The 17,517-nt window shown below is 39.0% G+C and overlaps 2 protein-coding genes and 1 long non-coding RNA gene across 4 annotated transcripts in view; 1 reads left to right on the plus strand and 2 right to left on the minus strand.

Moving 5' to 3' along the window:
* Positions 1–8,062: 8,062 nt before the first annotated feature.
* On the minus strand, positions 8,063–11,508 carry LOC145504940 (lysophosphatidylcholine acyltransferase 2B-like). 2 transcript variants are annotated; one of them, XM_081486445.1, is made up of 2 exons: positions 11,353–11,508; positions 8,063–10,241 (listed from the first exon to the last, which is right to left on the minus strand). In XM_081486445.1, the coding sequence occupies exon 2, from the start codon at positions 10,086–10,088 to the stop codon at positions 8,160–8,162; it is 1,929 nt and encodes a 642-aa protein (XP_081342571.1). In that variant the 5' UTR covers positions 10,089–10,241; positions 11,353–11,508; the 3' UTR covers positions 8,063–8,159. The 2 variants fall into 2 exon arrangements, with proteins under 2 accessions (XP_081342571.1, XP_081342570.1); XM_081486444.1 differs by lacking the exon at positions 11,353–11,508 and adding an exon at positions 11,230–11,276.
* LOC145504948 (uncharacterized) lies at positions 10,291–15,581 on the plus strand. The gene is made up of 2 exons (XR_014052627.1): positions 10,291–10,505; positions 15,217–15,581. It is a non-coding gene; the product is annotated as an uncharacterized LOC145504948 (long non-coding RNA).
* EPHX4 (epoxide hydrolase 4) overlaps positions 12,709–17,517 on the minus strand; it is a 34,777-nt gene continuing 29,968 nt past the window's right edge. The window contains exon 7 of the mRNA XM_081486446.1: positions 12,709–13,377. Coding sequence (XP_081342572.1) covers positions 13,146–13,377 — 232 coding nt within the window. The 3' untranslated portion in view covers positions 12,709–13,145. The remainder of the gene's footprint in view (positions 13,378–17,517) is intronic.

Here is a 17,517-nt window from a genome sequence, read left to right on the forward strand (position 1 = left end):
AGTTGGTTATGACCAGTGTGTTCTCGTGGCAAAACTCGGTTAGCCTTTGCCCTGCTTCATTTTGTACTCCAAGGCCAAATTTACCTGTTACTCCAGGTGTTTCTTGACTTCCTACTTTTGCATTCTAGTCCCCTATAATGAAAAGGACATCTTTTTTGGGTGTTAGTTCTAGAAGGTCTTGTAGGTCTTCATAGAACTGTTCAACTTCAGCTTCTTCAGCGTTACTGGCTGGGGCAGAGACTTGGATTGCACGGCAGGCTCATAGTTTCATTGAGTTAGACAAGGCTGTGGCTATTATTAACAAATAAACAAATCAGCAATTATCAAGATTTGGGTATATATGCTGTACCAATTTTTCTTTCCTTTTTCATCTTTTATTGCTTCCTTCCTGTTTTCCTTCCTCCCTCCTTCTCCCTTCTCCTTCAGTCCCTTTCTTCTTTCCATTCTTTCTCTTTCTTTCTTCCCTTTCCTCTAAAAATTTTACAAGTAAAAACCCAACATCATTTCATTTTACTCCTTCAGTTTGCATCTCTTAAAAAAGCTGTACATTTTCTTGTATAACATTACAAAACCACTAATGGTATTCCTTATAAATTGACAATAATTCTGTTTATGATGTAGCTCATTGTAAAATTTTCCCAACTATTGTACAAATTATATTTTACAGTTGATTTGTTTGGATCCGTTTTCAAACAAGATACAAGGTTACATTTGATTCTTTCGTCTCCTGAGTTTCTTCTAATTTAAAAGAGTTCCCTCTCCTGTATTTTCCCTCATGACATTGACATTGTGGCAGAAGCCTAAGCAATTTGAGCTGTAGAGTATGCCACATTTTAAATTTGACTGCCTTCTGCAAGCATCATTTGGTATGCTCATTTAGCCCATATATTTCCTGTAAATGGAAATTGTAAAAAAAGAAATAAGAGGCCTATTTTTTATTGTTGTTGTTTAGTCACTAAGTTGTGTCTCTTCTTTGCAACCCCATGAACTGTAGCATGCCAGGCTCCTCTGTTCACTGTTTCCCAGTTTTCTTAAATTCATGTCCATTGAGTCCATGATACTGTCTAACCATCTCATCCTCTGCTGCCCCTTTTACTTTTGCCTTCAATGTTTCCCAGAATCAGGGACTTTACCAATAAGTCAGTTTTTCCCATTAGGTGGTCAAAGTATTGGAGCTTCAGCTTTAGCATCAGTTTTTCCAATGAATATTCAGGACCGATTTCCTTTGGGATGGACTGGTTTGATCTCCTTGCAGTCCAAGGGACTCTCAAGAGTCTTCTCCAGCACTACCAATTCGAAAGCATCAATTCTTTGGCGCTCAGCCTTCTTTATGGTCCAACTCTTGCATTCATACATGACTACAGGAAAAACCATAGCTTTGACTATTCGGACCTTTGTCAGCCAAGTAATGCCTTTGCTTTTTAATATGCTGTCTAGGTTTTTATAGCTTTCCTTTCAAGGAGCAAGCATCTTTGAATTTCATGGTTGCGGTCCTCATCCGCAATAATTTTGGAGCCCAAGAAAATGAAATCTGTCACTACTTCCACTTCTCCCTCTTCTATTTGACAAGATGTGACGGGACTGGATGCCATGATCTTACTTTTTTAATATTGAGTTTTAAGCCAGCCTTTTCACTCTCCTCTTTCACTCTCATCAAGAGTTTCTTTAGTTCCTCTTCACTTTCTGCAATTAGAGTGGTATATCATCTGCATATGAGGTTGTTGATATTTCTCCCAGCAATCTTGATTTCAGCTTATGGTTGATTCATCCAACCCGGCATTTCACATGATGTACTCTGCATATACAGGCTTCCCAGGTGGCACTAGCAGTAAAGAACCCCACCTGCCAATGTAGGAGACATAAGAGAATCAGGTTTGATCTCTGGGTTGGGAAGATCCCCTCGAAGAGGTCATGGCAACCCACTCCAGTATCCTTGCCTGGAGAATCCCACGGACAGAGGAGCCTGGCAGGCTACAGTCCACAGCATCGCAGAGAGTCAGATATGACTGATCGACTGAGCGCGCAGGAGCGTGCTCTCTGCATATAAGTTAAATAAGCAGGGTGACAGTATACTGCCTTGACGTACTCCTTTCCCAATTTTGAACCAATCAGTTGTTCCATGTCTACTTCTAACTGTTGCTTATGACCTGCATATAGGTTTCTCAGGAGGCAGGTGAGGTGGCCTGGTATTCCCATGTCTTTAAGAATTTTCCACAGTTTGTTGTGATCCACACAGTCAAAGTCTTTAGGTAGTCAATGAAGCAGAAGTAGATGTTTTTCTGGAACTCTTTCACTTTCTCCATGATCCAGCGAATGTTGCTAATTTGATCTCTGGTTCATTATATTCAAGTTCAACTTTTTAGCAAAAACAATTTTATAAGCGGTATATTAGTTTTCTATTGCTGCTTTAACAAATCACCACAGACTTTGTGGCTTAAAAACAATACATATTTTTTACTTTCAATTCTATAACTTGGAAGTCCCACATGGATCTCACTGGGCTAAAATCCAGCTTGGGCCAGGCTGCAGCCCTTACTGAGGGCTCTAGGGCAGAGTTTCCTTGCCTTTTCCAGCTTCTCAAGGCTGCCTATGTTCCTCAGTTCTTGGCTTTGCTTCTCCATCATCAAAGCTAACAGGCTGAGTCCTTCTTATATTGCATCATCCTGAAGTCTTCTTCTCCTTCCTTCTCCCTCTTTTGAGGACTGTTGTGATTATGGGGGACCAAGTGGATAATCCAGGCGAATCTCCTTGTTTTAAGACCACCTAATTAGCAACCTTAATTCCATCTGCAACCTTAATTCCCCTTTGCCATGTAACCTAACACATTCATAGATTCTAGAATTAGGAACATGGACATCTTTTGGGGTAGGGGGAGCAGGCATTATTCTGCCTTCTACAAAAAGTAATTCACTTTGAATCAAATCAGAAGGCACATAATTTTTAAATATCCCCAGTTTAATGTTGCTAAAATATATCATTAATTTTCATCTAACAGTTTTATCTGTTGAAGACTCATTTAATCAGTTAACTGTGGAGTAAAATCATTTTATAATTCTATCATTCTTTCTACATTTATTTGATAGAAATTTGCTGGAAATCTTCTTGTAAAGAATTCTCCCTCATTGATTAGAAATACTGGATATTCAGATATACATTTCATACTGCCAAGGCAGAATAAATGTTTAATTATCTTATTTAAATTATCCTTTCTGAAAGACCTACTCATATTATAGACAGTAATATGCTTTATTCAAAGTCTACTCATTTAAATGTTAATCTTATCTAAAAAATACCTTTACATCTAGAATAATGACTGACCAAATACTGATATATGGGTACCATGGCCTAGCCAAGTGGACATATGTTTAGAAAATATTCACTCTTCTCTTCTTGCGTGTCTCTCCTTTACTCTCACATTACTACCACATTCAGAATATTTCTGACACCAAATATGTGGGGCGTTTTACACGCACCAACCAATTCTGTGATACCAGCTGGATGCCAGACAATTTAACTCAATTCTGACACTATGTGGAGACAGCATCAGATCCAACAGGTTAAAGGTTCAGTCCCACAAGACTGCTCCCTCCTTCAGATGCCAATTGCAAGTCCAGGTTGTTACTGTGATTCGGACCAATCACCTATAAGTAGAAGGTTCCCATAATCCTCTCCTTGGGTTCAATTAATTTGCTAGAGCAAACAGGGGAACAGTTTTCTTACTGTTTGCCTGTTTATTATAAAAGGATATGATAAAAGATACAAGTAAACATCCAGTCGAGAGAGGCAAAGTGTATAGGAAAGTGCACAGAGCTTCCATGTCCTCTCTGAGTGTGCAACTCAGGTAGCACCTCCATGTATTCACCAACACAGAAGCTCTCCAAAATCTATACTTTGAAGATTTTTATAGAGGCTTCATCACATAAGTTGACTGATCATTAACTCTATTTCTAGCCCCTCTAGAGAATGAAGGGGTGAAGATTTCAAGCTTCTAATCATGGGTTGGTCTTTCTGGTGACTAGTCCCCATCCAGAAGCCCAGGAGTCACCTCAAAAGAACAAAAGAGGCTCCTATCACTCACAAAATCCCAAGGGATTTAGAAACCCTGTGTCAAGAATGGGGATCGAAGATCAAATATTAAAACTAAGGATGCTCCTAATGCTCTTGCACGGGTGCTAAATTGCTTCAATTGTGTCCTACTGTTTGCGACCCTATGGGCTATAGCCCATCAGGGTCCTCTGTCTGTGGGATTCTCCAGGCAAGAATGCTGGAGTGGATTTCCATGCCCTCCTCCAGGGAATCTTCCCAATCCAGGGATTGAACCCTCATCTCTTATGTCTCCTGCATTGGCAGGCGGGTTATTTACCACTAGCTGCCACCTGGGAAACCTAATCCTCTTATCACTTAGGAAAATACAAGGGTTTTTAGAAACTTTCTGTTAGAAACTGGGGCAAAGGCCAATACATATTTTCTATTATTTTACAACATATACAATTTACCATCACAGTATCAAAATATGCATATTTAGGTAATAAAAATGTAAAGAGATACAGGAAGTGAAACTATAAAAATCAAGAAAATAATCTAATTTGGGGAAGAAGGAAGAGATTGTAATTATGATTGGGGGCATAGAGGAACTTGTAGGCTGGAAAAGTTTTAATGTCTTGATCTGAGTTAGCTGCAACAGTGTTTATCTTAAAATAGATTATATTTATAATATATAATATACTCATGTAATTATTATTAGCTACAGATTTGTTTGATATAGTTTTTAATCTGTATGCATTTTACAATAAAAAGATTATTTTAAGTGTTACCTTTTACAGAGATAGAAAACAAACTAGTGGTTACCTTAGGGGAGAGAGACAGGGGTTGCAAATAGGAGTAGGGGATTAAGAGGTGTACTATTATGTATAAAATAAGCTACAAAAATATTTGTACAACACAGGGAATATAGCCAATATTTTATAATAACTATACATGGAGTATAACCTTAAAAATTGTGAATCACTATACTGTACACCCGTTATTTATATAATATTGTATATCAAATATACTTCAATAAAAGATGTTATGTGTTAAAGAGAGCTTAGATAAAGCTGTGTTTAACATTTTGTAGAGTATAATGAAATAATGACTCTGATATTTTGTATGTTGTTGTTTAGTCACTAAGTCATGTTCGACTCTTTTGCCATCCCATGGACTGCAGCCCAACAGGCTCCTCTGTCCATAGGATTTCCCAGGCAAGAATACTGGAGTGGGTTGCCATTTCCTTCTCCAGGGAATCTTCCTGACCCAGGGATTGAACCCTCATTTCTTATGTCTCCTGTATTGGCAGGCAGATTCTTTACCTCTGAGCCATCAGGAAAGCCCATATTTTGTATAGCTCACTATCTAATTAGAAATAATTTCAAAGTTTACTGAATATTTGAGTAATACTACCATTGTTTGAATAAAAATATACTTTGGTGACTTTTTTTAAGTGAAAATCTCTTATTTACATGAGTAATTTCCAGTACATTTAAAAAGATCATTGTAGAGACTTCCCTGGTAGTTGAGCAGACTCCTGGCTCCCATTGCAAGGGACTTAGATTCCATCCCTGGTCGGGGAACTAGGTACCACATGCCACATCTTAAGAGTTCGCATGCTGTGGTTAAAGATCCTGCATGCCACAACTAACACTCGGTGCAGCCAAATAAATAAAAAGTAAACAAAATTATTGCATTTTAATTACATATGTATGCACTACGGAGAAGGCAATGGCACCCCACTCCAGTACTCTTGCCTGGACAATCCCACGGACGGAGGAGCCTGGTAGGCTGCAGTCCACGAGGTCGAGAAGAGTCAGACACGACTGAGTGACTTCACTTTCACTTTTGACTTTCACGCATTGGAGAAGGAAATGGCAACCCACTCCAGTGTTCTTGCCTGAAGAATCCCAGGGATGGCGGAGCCTGGTGGGCTGCCGTCTATGGGGTCGCACAGAGTCGGACACGACTGAAGCGACTTAGTAGCAGTAGTAGTAGTAGTATGCACTATTTCCATGGGACTATCAAGCTGGGTGGGTGCTAGAGAATGAATATTTGTGTCCTCCAAAAATTCATATGTGGAAACTTAATCCCCAATGTGATGGTATTTGGAGATAGGGGAGATCATCCTCAGGGGGAGATGATCATGTCTCAAGGGAAGAGCCTGCCTAAGAGTGATTAATGCCCTTATTAAAGAGACCCCAGGGGATACCGCAGAGGTGCAGTGATTAGGACTATGTGCTTTCACTATCTAGGGCACTGGTTCAAGCACTTCTGGAGGAAATAAGATTCCACAAGCTATACTGCACAACCAAAAATAAAAATTAGAAAAAATAAATAAGAGAGACCTCAGAGAGCTACCTCTACCCCTTCGGCCAGTAAGTACACAGTGAGAAGACATCTATGAACCAAGAAGCAGGCTGTCACCAGACACTGAATCTGCCAGTGCACTGATCTTAAACCTTGCAGCCTCCAGAGTTGTGAGAAATACATTTTGGTTGTTTATGGCACCCAGCCTATGGTATTTTTGTTATACCCGAATGGACTAAAATAGTGTGGATAGACTAAAATAGTGTGGATTATGAAATGTCACTTATCCATCTTCTTTTCTCAAATCAAAACTGCATGGAAATTATTTCAAAATCTGATTTTTTTTCTTTCCCTTTCCTTAAGCTTTCTCCATCTGCTTACCTTTCTCCCATTCTTATCTCTTCTTTCTACTCTTTCAAAATACCGGGAAGCTAACTAATAACATTTAAGCTTTAGGGACCCCACTTGCACAAGCCCTTGCAAAGCTCTAGTAGGTACAAAGCCCTAGGAATGAGTCTACTTGGATATGTTTTTATAAGGTTTGCAAAAGTAAGAGATTTTGACTACAAGTGATCAAGACTCTTTCTCCTTATTCAAATGTCCTCTCATATCTGGTGGCATTGAGTGGCTGTAGGCATTTTGGGGATTCAGCCACAATCTGATTGGTGCATTGAGTGGCTGTAGGCATTTTGGGGATTCAGCCACAATCTGATTTGTGGATACAGTAGTTTGAGTTAGCAAGGCATATTTATTGGTTCAAAATTACTTCTACATCTGGATAAGTTGTAGTTCCTTGTCCTGGTGTAGGAATGGCTTCTAAGAATACTTCACTGATTTGTCCTACAAAGCGACATGAAGGGTTAGGGCTCAAGATCACATCACTCTGTGAAGATGTCTTATAGCAAAGGATGCTGGGAATATGTGGATAATGAAGAAAGTACAAAAAAGTAAGCAGAAGCTTCAGTTTCCATGAGTGCCTAGTCAGAATGGAAGGAATTTTCTCAATAATGCAGAACATGCAACTATATATAAACTTTTCCGCTTTTGGTGAGAATCATACATAACAGAATTTATCAGAATTTCTGTATTATAACAACTATGTCCGTTATATTAGTTAGCTTTCCAGATATTGCAGTCTCTTGTGATTTCTTTGCACATTCTTAATAATCCCTTTCAAAGCTTAAAAATAAACAAATAAAAAATGTAGGCAGCTATGCCATCTATAACTGTTTCAATGGTACTACCAGTACTGTATCTTCCTGATGTTTATTTTTATTTTGTCTTGTAAAATATGAACGTTGGGCCACTCTGAGAAAGAGCAAAGAAGGCTTTATGCAGCAGATCTAATCCTTTTTGGAGAGAATAATGATGGCAACAATGTATTTATTGCTAATAGACGTCTTAATGAGATATTTTCTCTGCAACAGTGAGGGAGAGGTGGTGGGCTATAATGTTCCTCTTGCTTTACTTCAGCAAAAGAAGACACTTCATTTTTACTTATTTACTTATTTTACTTACTTGAAGCAGAATAATAAAGGCACCATGCTGAGTGAACAAAGTTATAAGCAGATTTCTTATTTTTCTACCTTTAGACCACACTGAAACAAACTTACTGTCTTAAGAAGAAAATTAGGTACTATAAAATCAAATTGAAATATATATTCCTTAAGTAAACTTTAAATATCATAATTAAGTGCACAGGCCACTTAGACTAAAAACCATTGTGTTTTTCCTCAAAGGATAATTTTTATTTCAATCATAGTTTCAACTTGGATATTATTTTCACCATTTTCAGGGCTGACTTTAACATCTAAATGCAATCATCAAGCCTGTACTGGTTGTGGTAATGAATATACATAGGCTGCCTGGAGGTCTAAGTATGAACTAAATAACTTGGCATATGCTGGATGCTTCAGGGCAAATTTCTTAAAGGTCCTATATGAAATGTGGTCTGAGTTTGGTCCAGCTATCTCCCGAAAGAGTGCGGAAACGTCAAGATCTGGTACTCCAAAAGCTGCCCGAAGTATAGCCGCTAATTCCTGTTCAGTTATGAAACCATCTTTATCAAGATCAAAAAGCTTAAATGACATTTGCAGAATCTTTTCAGTGTTGACAGGATTGCATAGGACGGTCAGACCTATCACATACTCTCTGAAGTCTATGGTGCCATCGTTATTCCTGTCAAAGAGGGCAAAAAGTTGTTGCAAGGGCTCTGAAATTGGGAGTTTCAAATAATTTGCAAACTCCTCAATTCTTACCTTCCCTCCTTTGGAGGCAACTGCAATTTCAGCATATTTATCCAAGCACTGATGAATATTATCCCAATCTAACTTTAAATTCTGGCTAATTTTTGTAAATTCCACCAAACCAGCTTCCATGGGTAGTTGAAGGTTACCTGCAGAAATCATCAGTCTGCAGTCTTCATAAGTGTGGTCTGTCACGGGCACCCCAAGAGCATTGGCCATGATGATCCTCACTGTATTGGCAAAAAGGACAGGGTCTTTTTTCTCTTGGATGTTTGGAATATAAACAGGCATAAACTCAACTTCTACCCTGGTGAATGGTTGACTTAGGGTTAACATACAGGCCTGGAAGCCTGTAAACCCCTGCCAGGTCCAGGTCACCGTGTCCAGGGGGTTTGGGTACCTGAGCAGCACTGGCTGCACAGGCACCCCTGGAGAGAAGGCCCCTAGTTTAAAAGTGACCAGACAGCTGCGGTTGGTACACACTCCTTCTGGGAAAATCAGGATCTGCGGCCACTTTCTGTTAGATGTTACTCGCTTCAGGATTTCCTCCCTGGTGGTCTTCCTGGAATTGGGGTCATCTCTGGTCACAAGCACCGGCTGCGTCGACAGTAAGAATTTCCCAGCCACCGGGATATTCACGTTCTGACTCGCAGAGACCACCGAGGGTAACCCTGCCACGACACAGGCGATCGCATCAAAGAAACTGGAGTGCGGGGCTGCCACGAAGATGCGGGCCTCATCTCGGGTTGCCTTTTTCCCTTTCACTTTAACCAGGAACCCTGCTAAAAAAAAAGTCACCTGAAACAAGAACTTTAGAGTTGGTTGCGCCAGTCTTCTCCAGTTCTTGGCGGGCTTGGTTGGTTGAGCACGACGGCCTATGGTGGAAAGCGCAGCCACGGGCCAGAGGAAGATGAAGAGGAAGGCAATGCAGGACACCCGCACGGGCACCAACACGGTCCCCATGAGGACGATGTAGGCCCAGCGCCACGCGCTGATATGCGTGTGCTGCATGAAGGGGTTGTCCACTGCCGGCGGGAACAGGGACTTCTTCGTCTCTCGGCTGAAAGCGGATTCCAACACAGCCTTGGAGTCCAACACAGCCTTGGAGTCCAACACCGCAGGCTCAGAGTCCAACGGCGGAGACGTGGAGCTCAACACCGCAGGCTCGGAGTCCAGCAGCTGAGACTTGGAACTCAACACCGCAGGCTCAGAGCCCAACGGTGGAGACGTGGAGCTCAACACCGCAGATTCGGAGGTCAGCAGCTGAGACTTGGAACTCAACACCGCAGGCTCAGAGTCCAACAGCTGAGACTTGGAACTCAACACCGCAGGCTCAGAGTCCAACGGCGGAGACGTGGAGCTCAACACCGCAGATTCGGAGTTCAGCAGCTGAGACTTGGAACTCAACACCGCAGGCTCAGTGTCCATCGTCAGGGACGTGGAGCTCAACACCGCAAACTCCGAGTCCAACATCGCAGGCTCGAAGTCCGAGGTGGGCTGTGCCATGAGCCCGACTTTTCTGTAGTCTCAGGATGCCTGTAGCTTGGATCTGGGCAGCCCCCGGAGTGCACCCCTTCCCTATATTTAAGTGCTCTTTCTGTTTGCACATAATTGGAACGCTTTGAGGCAATTGTGAGTTAATAGGAAATGATGTATTACCTTTAAAATCAGAAGAATCAAAAATGGTAAATGATGTAACAGGAGAATTAGAACCATATCAACAGTACAATCTTTTTTGCTTTTTTGTAAATGGCCTCCTTCTGACATACATGCTTAGTAAATTATTTTCACATAACAACTTCTGTCATCTATTATATAACTACTAAGGATCTATCAAATAGATAAAGATTTGTTAATCACAACTTTTTAATTTAAATGCCTTTACTAGTCAAGTTTGCTTACTGTGAGATGCTTTGGCAACTGGTAAGTCAAATTTATTTACTCTTCCTACAAACTGATTTCTGCAGAGACAGGACTGTCTCTTTATACTACATTTAACTGATGGCACCCTTGAGGCTTAATATCTGTTGCAAGCACTCTTCTATGGAAACATCCAATGAAAATTAGAAAACATCCATTATCATAGGCCAGGATCAGCTATGGCACATTTTGACCAATATTCTTAATATTAGTCCAGATGAACTGGTCAGCATTCCAAAGTGACATAAGCAACAACAAGAAACCTTAAAATCACATTTGTCAGAAACAGGTTTTCATTAAAATAAGTCAGGATTACTTTATTGTGTCACAACACATGGTCAATAAAGTCTTGTTCCTTCCTTAGTTGCTGCCCTTTGAAAATGATCAAGAGGGAAGCATAATCAAAGTTGGTTGAACCAGGCTCTCTGCTATAGCTTGTAGCATCTGCTATATCAAATATTCCTATTTGCTCTTTAAATTCCTTCAGAATTCAAAGTCAAATTGTAGGTTTCTGAAAGATGTTTCTAATTATTGGAATACACCAGGTTACCCATAAAATAGGAAGAGCAGTATGGATACCAAAGACTGTTAAACAGAATGTGATCTAAGTGGAAAGATTATGGACTTTACAACCAAATGGATCTAGGTCAGATCCTGGTTCTGACTCTTATGCTGTGGGCAGTGATCAATCTCATTTTTACATCTCTAAAGTGGTGATACTCCCTACCTTGCAATGTTATGAGGTAGAAGTACGTCATACACCACAGTGTATATAGAAAACTGGGCTTTTATTGGTAAACACATGTTGCTAGGATACGATAATAAGAATTTTTAGAGACATTCCACTTACTTCTGTCACTTCTCAGAACTATGCTTAGTGAGGGAAACCTTAGGATCACAGGAGATCAGTCCTGGTTGTTCATTGGAAGGACTGATGTTGAAGCTGAAACTCCAATACTTTGGCCACCTGCTGCGAAGAGTTGACTCATTGGAAAAGACCCTAATGCTGGGAAGGATTGGGGGCAGGAGGAGAAGGGGACAACAGAGGATGAGATGGCTGGATGGCATCACCGACTCGATGGACATGGGTTTGGGTAAACTCCGGGAGTTGGTGATGGACAGGGAGGCCTGGAGTGCTGCGATTCATGGGGTCGCAAAGAGTCGGACACGACTGAGTGACTGAACTGAACTGTAGACTCTAAAAAGCCATGATTTGGCATTGTTACTGGTAGTCTCCCATTCCAAATGAGAGCAACCCAGGAGAATGAGTAGTAATCTCTCAAGTTGGCATCATCCTCCATTCTGTAATTCTTCCCTTTTTTGTTTTTGGCCAGACCCTTGTGGGATCTTAGTTCCCCGACCAGGGATTGAACATGGGCCCGGCAGTGAAAGGGTCAAGTCCTAACCACTGGACCAGGGAATTCCTTTCCAACTCTTATTTGTAATGTTCATTACTCTTTTGAACCCTTGTTTAATTTAACTGCATTCCCAGGTAGTGCTAGTGGTAAAGAACCCACCTGCCAATGCAGGAAACATAAGAGATGTAGGTTTGATCCCTGGGTCAAGGAGATCCCCTGAAGGAGGGCACGGCAGTCCAGTCCAGTATTCTTGCCTGGAGAATCCCATGGACAGAGGAGCCCGGTGGGCCACAGTCCATAGGGTCACAAAGAGTCAGTCATGACTAAAGCAACTTAGCATGCACACATGCATTCTGTGTATACTTCTTAAGGGAAAGATCAATATTATGATGTTACTTTTCTTTCATATTTCCCCCACAGTGCCTAACACTGTATCAGATAATTTATTTATTCATTTAGCAAATATATGAGTTCACACAAAGAATCAGGCTCTTATTCTAGATGCTGGATATTGTGTCAGTTAATGAAACAAAAGTCTCTGCCCTGTGAAGCTGAGATTATAGTGCACATAGGAAGTATAGTATTCATTTCTTCTTGCTTTAAATGGGGCAAAAGGACATTTTGATCCTTTTCCTAAATCTCTCACTCATTTAGCTACAGAATTAAGGCAAATAATTTAATGGACTTGCTTCCCTATAATGTTTAATAACTATGTATGTAAATATAAGAATCTTCATATCCTTTCTTGTTACTCTTCCCAGTGTAAATATTTATGACTTATTTTAAGATACACATTCACCTTGTCATATTTGCTTTCAAACTAATAAATATACTATAAATTCAAGATATTTGATAACAGAATTTTTTAATGGTTAAAAAATAGTAAAAAGAACTTTTGAAGAATAAAATAAAAATTTATACCATTGCACGTTTGCCTTTTAATATGGCACAGCTAATCTTTAATATACATTTGTAAAAGGCACCATATATTAACAAGGTAAAGAATGCAAAAAAACCCAAAACTGAGCCACTTTCTCCAACTTCCTTTTTGTCCAAGTGTATACATTTTAAGGCAAATGCTTTTCTGTGCAAAATACAACAGAAGGAAATCAACATTATGTTACAAGTTCACACATTCTCAGATTTTTTTCAATATCATTTGTCAGGATACTTATTTATAATAAGCATATTAAAACAATTTTTTTCCTAATGAAGCTTAAAGAAGTTGATGAACAATTTTTAAAAATTATTTGGAGATTCCATTATAGATTACTCATAGAAAAAGTCAATCTTTTCTTCGTGTTTCTTCTTTTAGAAATGTCCATATCAATTTGTTCACTATGTCAGGTTGTTCTTGTTGGAGCCAATGACTGGTTTCTGACAAAATAGTTAGCCTGAAATAGTTTTTAACGTAAATCTTTGTGACTTCAGCCATCTCAACCTCCATAAATGCGTCTTTCTCTCCCCACAGTAGTAGTGTTGGAGTGATCACCATGTGATGTTTGAGAGGCAGGCAGCTATAAAAACAAAACACGTGGGCTTGAGACTCATTGTAAGAGTTAAAATAACATTTTCCCAAAATGTTTCTTTAGGCCACATATTTTTAAGAAATATCACCACCAAAGGGGTGAAAATTAGTTCTTGGGAGAGTGAAAAAATTTACACTTTTTAGATATAAATCATGAATATACACATAGTACATAAACAGATATTAAATTTTATGGGGTGGGGGCAATTATGAAAAAATGTCTAAAAAGGCTCTGAAGGGAGGTGATGACAAAAAATGGCTGAGGGGACTTCCCTGGTGGTCCAATGATTAGCAGTCTACCTTCCAAAGCAAGGAACACGGGTTCGATCCCTGTTCGGGGAACTAGGATCCCATATGCCACAGGGCAAATAAACCTATATTCTGCTACTACTGAGCCTGTGCCACAACTAGAGTGAAGCCTGTGTGCCTCAAAGAAAGATAATAAACAAACACATGACTGAGAAACACTGCATTAGGCAATCAATCCATATCATGAAAAATTTAAAGGTCTATTTAGCAAAGAGCCCGATAGAAGTTTTAATTGGATGAGGATGGCAAAATTGATAATGAAGGCTATAAATTAAATTTGAAATTCATCACTTGAAGAATAATTTGCTTTAAAAGGAAACCAGAATTTCTGAATGGTGTGATAACAGGGAGCTTTTAAACAGTGTTACAGTTTAAATATATTTTAATTGTTTGTTGGATAATCTAACGCATTTTATGTGAAAATTAGAACTGAAAAGACAGAAAATATATATGGAATGAGCTTTAATATTACATGATACTATATTTATTTTTCAAGGAGATTCTTTTTAAAATATAAAGTTTTTATTATATATTTTCTTAAATACAGAAAAATATAAAGAATAAAATCATGCATAATTGCATCTTTTAAAAGATGGTCATTTTCTATGCATATAGTTGAAACCATAAGTACAGCAAATATACAGTTTGTACACAATATACATATACAAATTATATATTAAATTATAACTTTCTTATTTCCCAAGGGTTTTCAAAAATAATTGTAAAACATTACTTTATGGCATAATAACCCATAAATGATTTGACTCTTCCTGTATAATTGAATATTTAGATTATAGTGTCACTTAGAAGAGGAGGATGTTTTATGTGAAGCTACATGCTACAATGAGCATTTTGTGCCCAAATCTTTGTTGGCATTTCAGATAACTTCTTTAGGCCAGAGCCCTAGAAGTGGAATTCCATATTTCTAAAACTTTTGATACCTTCTGCTAAGCTGTTTTTCAGAAAGGTGGAATGGTCTTAATTTCACCCCTGTTAACTAAGAATGAGAATGAACATCTAACTAGACACTCTCCAGCACTGGATTATATTTTCACTAGTTAGAGAAAAGCCCTAATGTGTGTCTATTTGGGGTTGATAGGATGCTACTGGAATGTGCAGGATATCACATATGTCCACCAAAGACTTAACTTTTGACTCCATGCAAGTGGCCATCATTTGGTTGTAATGTTCCTAAAAATTAAATTCTTTGTGAGTAGGTAAATGGACAGAAGAACCTGGAGGGCTACAGTCCCTGGGAGTTAGACAGGGCTTAGGAATAATAACTAGGTCAAATTTGGTTCTTACCATCCCCATGAGACGGTTATAAGTGTTAGGATACTTCTCATTCATTTCTTTGGTTTCCTTTAGGAGAGATTTTCCTTAAACCCTCCCTGATCCTTGCCCCATCCCTGGGTGCTGAGTGATAGTTGTTGATTCAGGGTTCTGGACTAAAGAGAGTATATAAAATAATATGTCCTGAGGTGAGATTTACTCTCTCTTTCCTTCCCTCTCTTATCAGATTCGAGGGAGCCGATGGACTGAGGGGCTGAGGAGATTTAAGTTTGCTCTTCAGATTTTCCCACAGGTGAACTGCTCTGAAGTCTAGACTGGCAACAGTTATCAAGACCATTTCAGCTCTCATTTAATATGAAGGCCACAGTCTTCAGTCTATCCTTTATGGGTCATGAAGTTCATATTCTGGTTTTCATCTGCTAACTCCTATGTAATTTCTCAACTGGTTCAGAAACTGGGCAGGAAAAAGGGATGCTATTTGTCAGGTCCCCCCAAATACAGCATATGTATTTCTATAAGAAGTACATAGAGGTGCCTTGTATTTTTAAAACTTTATTAAATAGTGTCAGATTGCAGATATCCTTTCACAAATTGCTTCTGTGCCTTAAGATTATATTTTTAAGATTTATCTATTGATGATACATATAGTTTTTTTTTTCTTTTTTGATACACATAGTTCTACTTCATTTATTTTCACTGTTGTATACAATTCTATTGCATAACTACATATACAGTGGATCACAAATGATTCATTCTCTTGTTGTTGGACATTTTAAAACTTCCAATTATTTTGATAATTTAAATAATATTGAGCTCATTCTTGTAACCATCCACTTGTGCCCATGTGGGAGAGTTTTCTTTTAGTATATCCCCCAAACGGACTTGCCACCTCAGAGAATATGCACATCATCAATATTACTTGATGTTATCAAGTTGTTTTCCAAACTGACCATATGCTCCACTTTCAGTATATAAGAATTTGCTTTGTACCACATCATTGCCAACACTTATTCTCAAAAGTTTAAATTTTTTTTCCAATCAAATGAGTGTAAAATATTTTGTTTACATGTTATGGTAGAGACTGTTTCCTAAACTTCTTCCTTTCTACCACAGTGATAGAAAATCCAGTTATTAGCTGGACGAATGACCATCCAGAATGAAGACTGACTATGTTTCCCAGGGTTCTTGCAGCAAGGTGAGGGTATGTGGTTTATGAGAAATGATTTGGGCATCATCTAAGTTGTGTCCAATATGCCTGCCCCTTCCATTTCTCACTTTCCACTTACTGAAATGCAGTTGTGTTGTTAAACCATCTTGAACCACACAGATAAGGACAATAAATGAGGGATGGCAGAATAACAAAATAGAAAGGCCGAGATCTCTGACCAAAGAGTGACCTAACAGCTTTGATGACTGCACACAATATAGCCACCATATCAGCCTTAGACTATTAATGTTTTTAATGCCACTGTTACTTTAGGTCTCTATTGCAAGCAGTAAAATCTATGTCCCACTACTAAGGTGGAGCATCTTTCATGTTACTGACAGATCCCTTTTAAGAAAAAATTAGTTTTGGCTGTGCTGGGTCTTTGTTGCTACGCAGGCTTCTCTCTAGTTGCAGTGAGTGGGGGCTACTCTTCTTTGCAGTGTTAGGACATCATTGTGGTGACATCTCTTGTTGTGGAAGAGCATGGGCTCTAGGGCACATGGGCTTCAGTAGTTGCAGCAATGGGCTCAGTAGTTGTGGTTCCCAGGCTCTAGAGCAGAGGCTCAACAGCTGTGGTACATGGGCTTAGTTGCTCCAAGGCATGTGGGATCTTCTGGGACCAGGGATTGAACCTGTGTCTCCTGCACCAGCAAGCAGATTCTTTACCACTGAGCCACCAGGGAAGCCCCTAGATCCCTTTTCTGCAAATTGCCATTTCATATTCTTTACTCATTTTTGATTGGGTTGTCTTTTCCTTATTGATTTGGAGACATTCTTTATAAACTCTAGATAATATTAATTCATGATTAATTGTGCATTGCAAATAACTTCTCCCCATCTGAGGTTGTCTCATCATTTTATGATATTTTTAATATACAGATGTTTTAAATTTTAATATAGTCAAAATCATTAGTTTCCATATGCTGAACTGTTTGTGTCTTATTTGAAAAAATTTTCCTACCTGAGGTCATGAAAGTTTTCTCTTATATCATCTTCTAGACATTTGAAAGTCTGCTTATCATATTTAGATTTTTTTATTTGCCTAAGATTTATTTTTTGCTTGGTAAAAGATAGGGATCTAATTTTATTTTATTCTATATGGATATTCAATTGTTCCAAGAAAACACATTGAATATTTTCACCACTTGTTTTAAATGCTCTCTGTCATACCAAGTTCCCATGTGTGCGGTCCCACTAGGGGGCTTTCTTCTCTGTTCCATTAGTCACTTTGTCTGTCCCAGGGTCAACACCATATCCTATTTAGTTTCCAGCCTCACTATAAGTTTTAAGGTCTGACAGGGTTGTGCTGTGCTGTGCTTA

Source organism: Giraffa tippelskirchi, chromosome 5 (assembly GCF_054371585.1).
Source record: "Giraffa tippelskirchi isolate mGirTip1 chromosome 5, T2T-mGirTip1v1.2.pri, whole genome shotgun sequence".
NCBI classification, from domain to species: domain Eukaryota; kingdom Metazoa; phylum Chordata; class Mammalia; order Artiodactyla; family Giraffidae; genus Giraffa; species Giraffa tippelskirchi.

What these genes read in the sequence shown, in the direction of transcription:
- LOC145504940 (XM_081486445.1), bottom strand. Translation starts at nt 10,088, where the DNA reads ATGGCACAGCCCACCTCGGACTTCGAGCCTGCGATGTTGGACTCGGAG.